The following is a 14,992-nucleotide window of genomic DNA, read 5'->3' as shown; positions in this document are numbered from 1 at the left end:
ACTTATTGATGATTCAAGAATTTATATATTGATTGATTGATTGTTCGTGAACGAATCAAGATGTTATGATAAGCGAAGGAAAGTTTCTTATTCTTTGAAGGCTAAGAGAATCGATATCAAAGCTGAAGATTACACGATTTTTTTTTCACTAATATCAAGCATGTTGCATGCTTTTCTTTTTCTGGGAGCCGTACACATATTTTTTTAGCCCTCTTAAAGTGAAAAAGAAGTCTCACTTTACCATCGAGTTCAAACATAGTACATTTTATGACGTATTTAAAGTGATAGCTAAAGAAATCAATTAGGACCACTAACTAAATCCAAAAATACCTTCACCCCTAAGACCAAATCATTTCTTGGCGTGTTCTATACGATAGTTTGGACGTTCGTTCTCTAGAAAAACACAAAATATATATAAAAATTCTAAGTTAAAAGTAGTTGCTTCCCACACTTCTTTTTCACCTCTCTGCTCTCCTCTTGTCTCAATCTAAACGCAAAACCTCAATCATCTTTGATTATTCATCACTTTCCCTCACAACAAGAAAAAGAGGAATTGGCAACTGATTTTTGCTGCTACTATAATAATTAGTCGCAAAAATTATTTTTGTGACTGAAAAAGACGAGTAGTCGCAAATTTTGCAACTGATTTTGGAGTAGTTGCTTTGCAGTCGCTAATTTACGACAAATATTTGCATCTATTCGCAACTGAAAGATACGGGCAGTCGCAAAATTTTGCAACTAACATTGCTGTAGTTGTGTATTCTTTAATTTGCGATGCTCTTAAACCTTTCAACTTCACTTGAAATGCAAATTGAAAGTTGCTGATAATATCATTGCTCTCATAACAAAGCTGCTTGCTGATTCCAGGAACAGGAAATGGAAATTGCTAGTAAACCGAGCTTAAACTGCTTCTCGTTCTTACAAAACTCATATTTATCCCAAAATTCATCTACAAATCATTCCAAACACACTGATAAAGGACATAGAACGATGAAATTAGCAGATCTGACTTGCTCACATAGTACAGAGAAAAAAAGAAAAAATAATACTACGTATATTATTTAATCTACTAGGTTGCAAGCACTAAGATAATTCAGTAAAAGTAAAGCTTGTAACCTTATAAAGAGGAAAGTACTTACAATCTTATATAGTACATTGAGCATTTGTTCCAAAAAAAAAAAAAAAATACATTGAGCATAATCCCTGGTACCATCTATGCAAGTATCTCTTATTCTATCCAACATTAATTGAGAAACGACACTCACTACAACAAAGTATTTAGCACTTTCATTTGATCTTACTCTGTTGAAGGTTGGACAAGACAATAGTGGATACATAATTTCTAATAAACATGACATACAAAATTTACTGAATGCTTTCAGATACTTCTGTCGAAACTGTATTTGTAAGTTACTCCATGTGCAGTCTGAACAGCGTACAAGAAACGACTAAAATATTCGACAATCATCAGAGGCCAAGTTTGGTGAGCAACTCACACCATCTTGGAGTTTCTTCATCAAATATATAGGTGAGAGGTGAGACGAGGACTCCACTGCCACCAATCTGCATCAGACAATTGTTAAGTCATTAAACAGTAGTTCCGAAGATATCAATTGAAGAAAGATAACAATGGCAGCCTGAGGTAATTTGGCATTGAAGTTCAAAATGGACTACTAAAATATACAGTTATAAATGTTGTTTGATTTGATTCAAATTCAATATAATCCAAAAGCAATCAAAGGGTCTTGCTGTGTAATTGCACCCTGATGCTTTTCCAACTCATTCAGCAATTTAATCCTATAACAAAGGGGAGAAGTGTGGGCTATAAGGAATTGTAATACAAGCACGATGTTCAAACAGATGTTATCATTGAATTTCTAATCAATTATTTTAGAAAACAGTTATCTTGGGCAGCATGTGAGATGCATATGTCCCTAATTTAAGGGAAAAGAAAGTATAGAGGAACAGAGTCTAGTGCCACAGATCACAAATTTTTTACAACTAAATAGACCGGAACTAGATACTAAAAATAGCATAATTTCAGAAGTGTGTAGAAAAACAATATATTAAGTAACTCGATCCACTTTAAGTAAGCCACAACATATAATATGGGGTAATAAACTTCCATCAACATTCCTAATCCAAATGTCCCAAAGATAGAAGAAATATGAGGGCAAAGTTATCCAAAATGTCAGTCAAGTAACAACAAACAGTGTTGACACAAAAATTTTAACTTTAACCATGAATTTAGCCAAGGCAGAGTTTGATAAGATTGTGTCTCAAATAGTTATTCCGGCATCACAAGTTTACATTAGTTGATTTAGAATCGAAAGTGGTCCCCCAATGATCTGTGTTGCAAAAGGTGATTAAGATGATGTGCGAATTCAAGGATAAGAGAAATCTACTAAAGATCTTGAAGTTATTCTTTTAAAGCGTAATTGTAATGAGATTCCTAATTCTAGGACGTCGACCTTATTTCCTACCTGTATATATTAGTTTGTATTTAGAAAATTTTAAAAGGAATGGTGTATCTGGTTGAATCTAGGAAAGTTGTTCAGTTCACTAATTTTAGTTGATCTACAGTACAATTCGGTGTTTGCAACCCCATAAATACAGATTTAATGCTCATTAAAAAGGTATCTCGGTTGGGTGTGAATGTTTCCAATAAGCCTTAAATTAGTTAAATTTTAAAAAGAGCTGCTCTATTGGAAGTGGTATTCAAGTCCTTGTATGTAGAAATAATCACAATTCTTTTGTCATTGTTCTTTATTACAATGGTAGATTCGTTCTCTTCCTCCTACATGTCATTGTGTCTTATTTTCCTTCATTGTCATTCTTATTAATCTCACTATTATTGTGACCATACTATAAAAACTCAGCAAATTAAGTAAAGCATATCCCAAGTAGTGAAGTAGGAGATATCAATATGGTTCTTGACAGAATCATTTACACATATCACAACTATACATTTATTTAGGAAGAATCAGAGTTTGGCAAGCAATATGAATCATAGCATCAATATTAAAGGGTGAAAAAAAAAAAAAAAAAAAAAAAAAAAAAAAAAAAAAACTTACAGCTCTAAGTTGCTTAACAGAAGTATAAAGGTCCTTTTTTGGTACACAGATACATATAGCATAATAATCTGCTGACACCTTCCCATCCTTTTTGCAAAAAACAGGACTAATAGTGGGCCCCTGCATGAAAGTATAAACAGTACTGAGAAGGACGGTATTACAAGTTATTTGACCGGTACTAAAATTTGATTGCCACATCTTTCAGGAAATAAACGATAAATGATTGGACTTCACAAAAAACCACTATATAAAATGGGTGATGGAGAATCTATAAAGATGGTGTACGAAAATCATATTCTTAATTATATAAAATGGGTGATGGAAAACTATGTGATAACAAATTACAGAGGGAGACATATTCTCAGTTTCTCAGTTTATAGAAACTGGCCCAATCAAGAATAAAAACATCACCTGCAGTCCAGATAGAGATGATTGGCTAAGTATTCTCTCAGCTACTTCCTGTGCACTACTGCCCCTCATGTTTGCAACAACCTGTTAAAAAGTATTAGCAATAAAAAGAAAAGAAAAAATAAAATAAAATTGAGGAGACAGGAATAGAGGGATAGCATGCACACCGTAAATTGACCTTCTGCCCTTAGATGTGCCTCAAACCTCTCTAATATCTCATGAGTTGTGTCAAGAACACCTTTACGATTAACTAAGGATTTCCTGCTTGCAACAAGCACAGCCTGAATTTTGTGTGTCGATGTGAGATCTTTGGAAGCAAGGAATTATATATATAACAGTGAATATCTTCATAAATACAGGACAGTACCTGGCTCTGCAACACAACCCCACCTTCAATTTCTTTCAAATTATTCTCTTTTAAGGTTGTCCCACTACTTACAAGGTCCAATATTGCATCAGCTATCCCCATCTGATAGTCAAGGAAGGATGTTATGCCTTGAGCAAATCACAAAAGTCAAGCAGCTTTGGGGAAATTAAACTGACATATGACTAGTCTACAGCTCATCACAAGTATGCATTGTGTATTGCCTTTAGTAAATTCTTTTGGTACAATTTGTAAATTGCCACTCTAGATGTTACACGTCAATATGACATAATTCTAATGTCTATAAAGAGGCTGGCTAAACAGCCTTACCCCTGAAACAGATTGCTTGTTTCAAATTGAGTCTCGATCCAAATGTAATAGCTGATATAGCTTTCATGTATCATAAGATACATTTATTGTTCAAAAAGCTATTTGATTAGTTCTGTCATAATAGGCTAATAGAGCCTTAGTCCTACAGTTACAGGGAGACTGTTAAATGAGTTTGACATCAAGCATATCATAATTTCTTTTAAAGAGATGACAGATATCATGACAAGTAAATAACTGCCAAAGGCATGTGAAGCATATTTTTTTTATGATGTACAAAATGTTAATATTAGTATTCTACTATGACCTAGAAAATGATGGGGATCCTAAAGAAAGCTGGAATGCTCAAAATTTGTATAGAAAGGATAATAATATTAAAATAAAAGTACTGGACACCCAGAAGCCATATGACACCGCATTCTACAAATGCTTACTTCAACAGAAAACCCAAAATCATGTATACATGTCAAAGCTACCATATGTTAACAGTATTAGATCTTTTCCAGCTCTAGAGTACACAGAGATGTAGAGCACATCACAACAGCAGTCATACTATTTGTACACATTACATAGTCCATCTATAGAAAATAAGGGTTTGAACTTGTCCATATTAACATGTAACGATCTATTGTTCCTAGATCCATTACTTTGGCCCAATTGGTTGTTGGTAATAAACGGTCACCATGGTAATGATTTTATAAGTAACTTTTGGAAAGAAGATTCCATGCCAATGCCCATTGGTAATTCTAGCCCCTCTTCAAATACCACATTTTCTGCACAAATTCCATTCCCATCCGTTATCAATTTAGAGGTGATTTTATGTGGTAATGAAATTTTGTGCACAAAAACACATGTTGTAGGTAGAGTTTCATTGACATGGTAATGACCATAGGATTTCCTAGCAAAATTATATACAAATACACTACCATTCTAAACGTGCCATTAGAGTAATAAATAACATTATAAAGAAAGCAATTCACATATCAAATAACAATCTTACAGCTGGGGCTGCCTCAAGTGCTCCATCTGCAGTTGAAAAAGTAACATGCTCCAACCCATTTTCTTTCATAAACTTTGGACCAAGCTGTATATTGAACATAACAAGGATATTTTCAGCGACATAAATATCAAACCCAATCTAACTAAACAAGATAGTTGCAACACAAATTATATGATAGTCTGAAGACATAACCTGAAGCCATCCTCCTTCCCCCCCCCCCCCCCCCCCCTCTTTTTATCCTACGTCAACATGAAAGGTGTATCTATGTATTCCAACAAGATCACAATGAACCAATGAAACTTATAACCAACAACAACACAAATTATGTGATAGTCTGAAGACATAACCTGAAGCCATCCTCCTTCCCCCCCCCCCCCCTCTCTTTTTATCCTACGTCAACATGAAAGGTGTATCTATGTATTCCAACAAGATCACAATGAACCAATGAAATTTATAACCAACAACAACAATTTTCTTACATAAGTAAAACCAGTGGCGACTCGCAGAGGTTTGTCAGCTGTCCATTGAGGCATTTCTGCAAGTTCCTTCAAGGAATTTATGTTTTCAAATATGCCGTATTTAGGAATCTGGAAAACAAAGATAGTATCAAATTAAGATCATCTAATTACTCATGTAATCAGAATTAGAAAATTAAACCAATGAAACCTACTGCAATTGATAAGTGGCACTGCCCATAATCCAGAGCATTGTGAACAATAACAAGATCTTCACTGTCCTGCAGCATTGTTTTGAACAAAAGAATTACACGAAGTCATTCAAGAAACTATGGTGATAAAAGGCACAGCAACAAATAAGCACATAAGATGTACACATATATATAGATATAAAGACCTTGTTTTGAACAGCAAACTAATACAAATAAGTCCTTCAAGAATGTACAACAACAAAAGGTTTGTTGTTTGTGCAGTCCACTCCATGAATCTGAAATTAAATGCTGAACATCAGAAAGAAATAGAGCTAGCGATTCTGTGACCAATAATTCACGGTCCACCTCCGGATTGGAAGATATGTATATATGTATGTGGCTTGGTGCATTAGTTGTTAAAATTTAAATTTCTTTTGTTGGGGATTGCTCTTCATTTGCATCAGAAAACCTAAGTGCTCAATGATGCAAATTGCAAATGCAACAGTGACTGTAATTTACTTCATTCTATTTGGGAAAATTGCAAAAAAAACACCTTTTATAACAACTTCTTTGTAAAAAAACACCTTATAAATTTTTTCCGATGAGTTCCCCTTTTCTTTTTTTTCCCCCAATTTACCCTCCATTTCTTCAATTCAACTTTCTCTCTCCTCCCTTCTTCTTCAACAAAGTCCCAATTACTCACCACTGACGAAGAAAACTCCATTTTTAAGCGTGAATTGTTGCAATCTACCTAATTTTGAGTAGGGTAAGTTGTTGAAATTACTGAAATTTCTTGTAAATTAGGTTGGGTTTTTGAATTTTCATAAATTAGGGTTTGTAATTTAAAATTAGGGTTCTTCGTTTTTTCCCACAAATGATGGAATTAAGAGTAATTTCGAGAGGCCAATGTACACCAATGTGGTCTTTAATTCAATTTTTTTTTTTTTTTATTTATTTTGTATGTGCTTGCTCTATTGGGCTTTAATTGAAGAAGGGGATGAGAAGGTGGAGTGGGGTTTTTGGGTGGATGGGGCTGAATGTATGGGGGTGGAATTTTCATGGGAGCAGATTTATTGGGTGAGATGGTGTTGGTGAGAGTGGTAGTGAATTAGTGGTGGTGGTGAGGTGGTGTTGGTGGGGTGGCAGTGGGGTGGTGGTGGTGGCGGTGGTGTCGGCGAGGGAAAAGAGGGAAAAAAAAAAAGGAAGAAGATCACGTGACCTACACGTGCAAAGTCAACGCCAAAAAACCAAGTCAAACACCGAAAACCGGGTTAAGGTGTTACTTCACAAAAAAAAAAAAAAAAAAAAGAAAAAAAAAAAAAAAAAAAAAAAAGAAAGTGGTTTTTTAGGTGTGTTCTCACAAGAAACTTTTTATAAGGTGTTTTTTCACAAAAAAGGTGTTATAAAAGGTGGTTTATTGCAATTTTCCTTCTATTTGAGTAATTTTACTAATAACATCTAGCATCTACACATGGACATTGTGGTTATTCTAAAGCAACCACCTTAGCACTTTCATGAGTTTACCTTTTAAAGTTTATAAATTGACATTAAAATAATCCTCATTGGAATCCCAGAAAAAGATTTTTGGGAAACCATCCAGATAAATAATGGAATTTTTGTTATGCTTGATTATATTTCATCTTTAAATCATACTTGGTACAATTTTTATGCACATATATCTAGTAGATCTTCTGCAAGACGTGATTTTTGGCATGGGATTTAGGGAACTTAGCCACGAGTCATACAACTGAGCTTATCACTAGAAAAGTAGAAGTATGAACTTGATATGTTTTATAATTTACTCCACAGAATCCAAATGTAACAATTCATAAATAACTCGACTGACAAAAAAAATTACACGCATGTCCAAAACATAACGTAGAATCAAATCTGATTCCGCAACCCCATGAACTTACCACACAGTGATCAAAGCTGCAATTTTGTGTTAGTAATCAAGACTATAAAAACAGGAGATTGGAACATCATTATCTGTCTACACTCTACAAAAAATAAATATGTTCCAAAGATGTAACTCTCACTCTTTAGTGGTTCTTATAATTGAACATTCCATTTCAAAGTAGTGGAAATCACCTGTCCATACTCACTAAGTGTATCAAATCCTACAATACCAAGATCCAGATCTCCAGAAAGTAACTTCCTCACAATGTCTTTAGGCCGCTGAAACCACACTTCCAAATCTGAAATCTAAAAAGGCAGATAATATCATGATTAGCATAGTAAACTTAGTTCCATTATATTTCAGACGAATAATAAAAAATTAAGTAAGAGAAGACAAAATTATGAAAAGAATAATCGGTAACAAAAGAAAACAAAAGTTACTGACTTTCAAATTCCGCCCCCCCCCCCCCCTACTGACTTTCAAATTCCGCCCCCCCCCCCCCCCCCCTTTTTTTTTTCTATGAGCTTGTTGACGGAGGGGTGTGAGCACTTTGCTTGATATTATAAGTAATTAGTGAGGTTTCTTATTGAGCCTCAAACTTTATCTCTGATCTAACTTTTATTGAACTGTCTCATGTGTAAAATCCAATCCTTGATTGTTTACTCTAGAATACCATAAGTTAAAACTCATAATTCAAGATTCTAAAGTTTTATACAGTTAAATTAAAGGGTGCATCATATTAAAATGATACACATGAATACTTGATTGGTAATCTTAGAAACTACTCAAAATTGGCTATTGCAAGCTAACCAAAACGACCATTATAATGACAATTGGCAACACTCAAAGCCTAAAGAGGGAGCTATGCACAAAAAAAATACTCATATGAAGTCTTCTTAATAGCATACCTCTGTCCACATATGTAATGAATATTATGTCATAAATACTCAATTTATCGATTGAAAATTAAGCTTTGGGCATAAAGATATAATTTTCTTGATTATACTGTGAATTTAAGTCAAAAGACTCTAATTACATAACCTTATAGAATTCATCCTTTGGTTGACCCATTATGAGTTAATGCCTTTAAAAGGGTTAAACTTGGTTTGATAGCTTTAAAAAGACTGATATGGTTTCAATAAAAGGTGGAATCTCCGTATCATTTTTGCGACTTTTAATCATTCTTATTGAAATTTAATCAATTCCTTTTCATAAATAGGAATTTCACACAAAAACATCCTGTCTCTAACGCATACAACCTCAAATTTACTTTCTGATTTTGTCTTTTGAAACCAATCTATAATAGTTTTGGCTTTTAGGAATAAAGTTAAGTACATACCTCCTGAAACTCCATCTTGATAGAATACACTTATACACGGACATACTTCCTCCGTTCACTTTTAATTTACACTATTCAAATCCTTACAATTGACCTACTTTATTGATTTATATGTTAGGCAAAATATAGTCATGCGGAATCTTGTTAGATTCTTATCAATTTATATTTTCACAATATCTAATTTTTAAATTTTTTTACTCGTCGCAATTAAAGATACGGAAGATTAAAATCAGGCATTGGTAAGCATGAAAGTCAAAGTGTTGCAACTAAAATTGAATGAAAGTAGTAGTTGTTTACCCTGAATTTGGTGAATCCAAATTTAAGCTTTAGTTACTCATGTGAGACAGTTTCTTAGGCTTTATAAGGGCTCAAAAGGTACATCTTTGGAGTCGATCACCTCGAATCTTGTATGGTAAGTCACTCAAAAAGAGTTTGCCTTATGATATGCGACTTTCAAGATGAAATCAAGACCCAAAAGTTAATTTGGAGAAGTAAAGGCTAATCCATAATTCCACATATGGTTTGACCTTCAAAATTTTCATCTTAATCATATTGCATCAAAGGAGGATGTGAAAATTAGAACCATTATTAAGATGTACCCATAATTAAGACCACCACAATGTTCAAAGAGAACAATTGCACCAGCATGAATTCTAGATGAACAAAGTTTTGAACTTAATCATAGACAGTTTAATTCATGGTCACAGCTATGGTGTATATTGCCTACACTATTTTGGCTTCATTGCCCTATAGGTGGTTTTAGTCCATTCTTGCGAGGACTCTGGATTTCTCCTCAAATACAGTCTTCAACATTTATCTTCCCTTTTCAAGGTCATAGGCATTAGATCATGCATCCTGAATTTAAGGCTTATGTTATAACTTTTTTTTTTTTTTTTTTTGAAAAAATAAAAAGAATATTATTTACACTTATAGCACCAAAACAGCAGTTCTGCTAAGACAGAACACAATCATCCAAGCTCTAAACAAACCAAGCTACACCACAGCCCTAACTACACATTACACTCCTAAACCAGATACAATGGTTTTTACTAGGCTTAACAGGCATTACAAAGCTAATTCTTTGGAAGAGATCCAATTTCAGATCTCTGATTACATCTTCTGGTCTTCTCAGGCATTTCTCCCACACAACTTTGTTTCTTTGCTGCCAGATACAGTATATAAGGCCAGCAAAACAGTTCTGAACCACTTTCCTCCTAAACCTTCCTGTAATATGGATTCTCACTATGGACTTCACAACACTCTTTTCTTTAAAACTCCTTTATGGATTTGCTTTAACGGCCTGCTTGTGTCATTAATCATTAACTCAATGATTTATTTAGTGCAGGTGCAGCTAACTCAACATGGAGACAAAAACTAAGAAAAGGCTTCATTAACAGTTATCATCCATCAAACTTGCAGTTTTGAAATACTTAAAATGTTGTTGCACTCTAATTCTTTTTCAAAAGGGAAAAATTGACCAATACCACCCTTTTAAACTTTCTATTGCCTTTGACTTTTAGGTAAGCTTCAAGCTAAAACACCTTGTATTTATCTTACTCATAACCGGCAGTGGGCCCCACTTTCAATATATAAGCCTTCTTTTAATGTTCCAATAGCGCACTTAGAATACACATGCACACAATCTTGTCCTTTCATCTGCTCATCACAAGCCTCATTGTAGTTCTAATTTCTAAACACAACAAATAGTGTTGAAACAAATACTCTTGCGCAACAAACACAAGATCTGCAACTATGAATTACTCGGGAGATAAATCAAGTTTGTTTGACACTCTATCTACCCAGCCTACAGATTTATAAGCACGTAGGAAAAATTGTTCAGAAAAAACCAACATATTCCTATTATAAGCAATTATAACAGGTGTTATTTACTTAACGAGGAAAGTTATTACTTCTTCCATATCGTAATTCAAGACTAAAAATCAGTCCCAAAAATTAGCTTTCTCAATCAATAAGGTTTCAGGTGTACGTACTAACATCCTAAAAACTCCAAAAGATATGCAGATCTTCAAGTTATCTGCTAATTCTACCACACTTATCATCCATTGAAAGCAAAATATCAGCATGTTTGGCATCATTTTCTGTTTTCAGTTTTCTTTTTAACAAAATCAAAAAACCAAAAATAGGAAATAAGAAAAAGGTGTTTTCACTCTTCTGTTGCCAATTTTCAAAAGTATCATGATTTTAATAAGTTTGATTAATTTGTGAATCATTATATGACATATATCATATGAACTTGAAAAACAAAAACAAAAAACAAAAAAACCATAGCAATGCCAAACGTTTACTAATGTTGACAAGCAATGGTACATATAATGGTTAGTAAATTGGAAAGTTGTAGGATGCCCCATATGTTTGACTCACCTTAAGAAAAACCCAAGGAAATCAAACTTATCATCATTTACTTAGGCAGTCATGTGATCAAAAGAGCATAATGGCATAGCATATTGTCACCCTTATTGACCTGGAAGCAAGGATGATCATTTCAAAAGCCAAAAAAAAGTCTAACACCCAACATGGTACCAGCATTATAAACCAAAAACCCCAACAAAAAGATTTTCACCGTTCTTGAATATGAAGAAATTACAACAATTGGAGTTGTACCCTTTTTAGTCGGCAATCCATGACATTGACCATTTATATGGCTAATCTATTTTTAAAAATTATAAAGAGTTGATATTGCGAAAGTATACATTGAGACGAATCCAACAATGTTTTAAATAATTACGTTTGTTCTTATATCTTGATGAAAATGAGGTCAAAGTAAGTTTATGAATAGAGGTAGATTCAAACTCACATAGCAAAAGAAAAAAAAAAAAAAAAGTAATCCAGCACCTAATATCTCAAAAATCAAAACCGAAAGTTCAAACCCCAAACACAATGCACCTAGTCTCTCAAACTCAAACCCATCAGTAGCTACAATCTAACATTCAATGTCATTACCTCGAATAACCGAGACAACAGTAGTTAGTAAATCTTGAACCGAAGCTCAAAATTTGTCCAGCATAACATGAACTAATGTAATCAAACAAGTCACAGTAAATAGTGTATCTTGAACCCAAGCTCAAAAATTTGTCCAGCATAACAACAACAAATGTAATCAACTCGAACCACGGCACGCCTTTAGTAATGACAAACAGAATAAACGAAAAAAAGGAAATTATAAGAAACATACAAACCTGAGGAATTTGAGCAACATATTGCCGTGGATTCACTTGCTTAACAGACAACTGACAATCCTGAAATTCAACAATCAACCAAATAAACAACCAAAAACACAAAAAATCACGACAAATTTCACAAAAATCACAGAAAAATCAACACAAACCTTAAGAAGTTCAAGAGTATCAGAAGCCATACGACCTTTACTAGGAAGACCGAGCCGAATTTCGGCACGCGCAGTAGGCCGTAAATCAGCGTTTCCGTTAACGACATTCAGCGGCGAAGGAGATGTTTGACAACAAGCGTTGACAGAGAATTTGACACAAAAGCGAGAAGAGGAAGAAGAAGGAGGCAAGGAAATTGATGGCGGTGAATGAGGAAATGCGGAGAGAGACGGACATTGTTGAAGGAATGATTGTTGAAGCATCGTAGCATTCGGTGTTGCGGCCGCCATTGTTGAAGTGCTGGTGTTGCTGCTGAGAGTATTGCTAAAAGGGTGGGTGAGAGATGTGAAGAAGAGAGGATGGAGATGTGAGATTTTGTTGTGTGTGACTGTGTGTGGTGTGGCTTATTATGTTTACCAAGGGACAATTACTATGGATTATGGAATATGCTTTTGTCTTTCTATAAATCATGTTTTAATAATTAATTGATTGATTAATTAAAGTTGGCAATAGGGGTAAGTCTTCGGATTCCGATTAAATAAATTAATTAATAGTTAGTAATTAAAAATATTCACAATTTGGGACGAAGGGTCGATAAAATAAGCTAAGATTGATGATAAAATTTAAAGTTCAACCGGAAGTGACAATTATCATCCCTAACAATGTGATTTAACTCTGGTAGGATGTTGTGTAGTTGTTGGGTTTTTTAGGTTTTGAAGAGATGACAAGCAAATTACATGGTTGCTGCTTGTTTTGGTTTGTCAACTGTTTTTAATGTGCAGTAACAACTAATTTGGATTTTTAAGAATATTAGCCTTCTTGATTTTTTTTTTAATTTATTTTTTAAAGAAAGTTAGCCTTCTTGATTAGATCAAGTGTGTTTTGACACCTAGGTGTGGGGATTTTTTTAGCTCGAGTAGGGAAACAATCCTTTAAAATTGTTTTTTGCTTTTCTAATGTTATTGATAAGAGTAATTAGGGTAAGGAGGACATAAGCTCTAAGTTGAGCGAAAGCTCGGTAAATCTCGGTATTTTTATCGCTTTGATCATTCTATTATTTTTGCAGTGCAGGAACCAAGCTCTACTGGGTCTCCTTTGATTGGAGAAAAATTCTATAAGTCCACCAATTATTATTGTACTCAATTCAACCTCGCTCCTACTTGAGTACCAATCGCACTTTCAATAATAACCTCAATTATTAACACATGTCACTACAATTTACTAAAGAAGTTGCGATCTTATTTGCTTTACAATCACAATGAAATAATCTGATTGTAGTACCTCGTATTTCTATACGATTTATAAATTAAATTACTATTTTATAAACGCATTTTATTAATTAGAAAGGAATTATTCATTTCTATTTTTATAATTTAAAGGTCAATTTAAAAAAAACCTATCAACTAATTTATTTATATGGTTTTGGAAATAATTTATTTCTATATTTAAAACTTTGGACAAGTATAAATCTGTAAGGGAATTTTAAAGTCAAAAGTATTTAAAATAAAGGCAATGATGACTACTTTGAGTGGGGGAAGGTTTCATTAAGGGTAAATAAGTAAAGTCATTAGGAAGGAGGGTTTTGGAGAGTGGTATAAATATTCACCTCAATAACAAAAGTCAAATTTTACCCCAAGGTGAAAATTACCTAGAGGAAACACACTCTCTCTCCTCTTATTCCCACTCCTTACTTTCTCCCTCTCCTTCACTCACCTTACACGCACTCACGCACACCAACGTCGCGTGGTCGCACAGCAAATCACCACCACTTACCACAGTCGGCCATCGCCCACCAGCAAAGGGTCGAAATAAGCAACGACGACCACGCGAGAGGGGAGCAGCGGCAGTTAGCCATCCCCCCTTCTTGTGCAGTGCGGTTTTGTGTTTTTTAAAAAAAACAATTCTTGTTCTTAATTTAATCAAGCCTTGTTAATTATATATTTTGGATGTTCTGAGATGAGTTTATATATATGATGATTTTAATGGTGTTTTACATAAGTAATTTTCATATTATGTTTTATAGAGTCAATTCCATGAGGGACTTTACTCTCCTCTTTCGATTCCTAGTCACCTATGGGATGATCTTAGTATGCACTTTGTGGTTGCTCTCCCTCGCACTACAAGGCAAAACAATTTTGTGCTTGTTGTGGTGGATTTTTTTAGCAAGATGGCTCATTTATTTCTTATCACAAGACCAATGATGCTTCTGATCATGTGGCCACCTTGTTCTATAGAGAAGTGGTGAAACTCCATGGTATTCCAAAGAGCATTGTGTCGAAGCGGGATCATAAGTTCTTGAGGTACTTTTGGTAGACCTTGTGGAGTTGGTAGGAACCAAGCTCTTGTTTAGTACTTCTAGTCACCTTCAAATTAAACTAATGGGCAAACGAAGGTGACTAATCATACCATTTTTACCGTTCTTCGAGCTATCATTGGCAAGCTCATGAAAGATTAGGAATTTAAAATTTCTTAGATTAATTTGATTACAACCGCTCTCATTGCATAGCTACTTGGAAAACACCATTTGAAGTAGTATATGGCTTCAATCCCCGCTTACCACTTAACTTGATGCCTAGTATTCCTCAAGAGG

The 14,992-nt window shown here is 34.2% G+C and overlaps 1 protein-coding gene across 1 annotated transcript; it reads right to left on the bottom strand.

Moving 5' to 3' along the window:
* Nucleotides 1-1,022: 1,022 nt before the first annotated feature.
* LOC145602147 (ATP phosphoribosyltransferase 1, chloroplastic-like) lies at nucleotides 1,023-12,811 on the bottom strand. The gene is made up of 11 exons (XM_081658315.1): nucleotides 12,405-12,811; nucleotides 12,256-12,315; nucleotides 7,911-8,024; nucleotides 5,844-5,909; nucleotides 5,653-5,760; nucleotides 5,174-5,257; nucleotides 3,850-3,951; nucleotides 3,650-3,763; nucleotides 3,486-3,566; nucleotides 3,075-3,194; nucleotides 1,023-1,563 (listed from the first exon to the last, which is right to left on the bottom strand). Exons 1-11 carry the CDS (start codon nucleotides 12,690-12,692, stop codon nucleotides 1,468-1,470), a joined length of 1,233 nt encoding a protein of 410 aa, XP_081514441.1. The 5' UTR covers nucleotides 12,693-12,811; the 3' UTR covers nucleotides 1,023-1,467.
* Between the last annotated feature and the right edge of the window lie 2,181 nt (nucleotides 12,812-14,992).

This window comes from Chenopodium album, chromosome 21 (assembly GCF_948465745.1).
Source record: "Chenopodium album chromosome 21, dcCheAlbu1.1, whole genome shotgun sequence".
Taxonomy (NCBI): Eukaryota; Viridiplantae; Streptophyta; class Magnoliopsida; order Caryophyllales; family Amaranthaceae; genus Chenopodium; species Chenopodium album.
The sequence above is the reverse complement of the archived record's forward strand: the minus strand, read 5'-3'. Positions and strand labels throughout refer to the sequence as shown.

Bases quoted from the DNA above. Each gene is read 5' to 3' on its own strand.
- LOC145602147 (XM_081658315.1), bottom strand. From the start codon at position 12,692: ATGGCGGCCGCAACACCGAATGCTACGATGCTTCAACAATCATTCCTT. The intron at 5,258-5,652 runs GTAAGAAAATTG...TTCAATATACAG, and splicing joins TCGCCACTGGTTTTACTTAT to CTTGGTCCAAAGTTTATGAA. The intron at 1,564-3,074 runs GTAAGTTTTTTT...TGTCTGATGCAG, and splicing joins CTGTTAAGCAACTTAGAGCT to ATTGGTGGCAGTGGAGTCCT.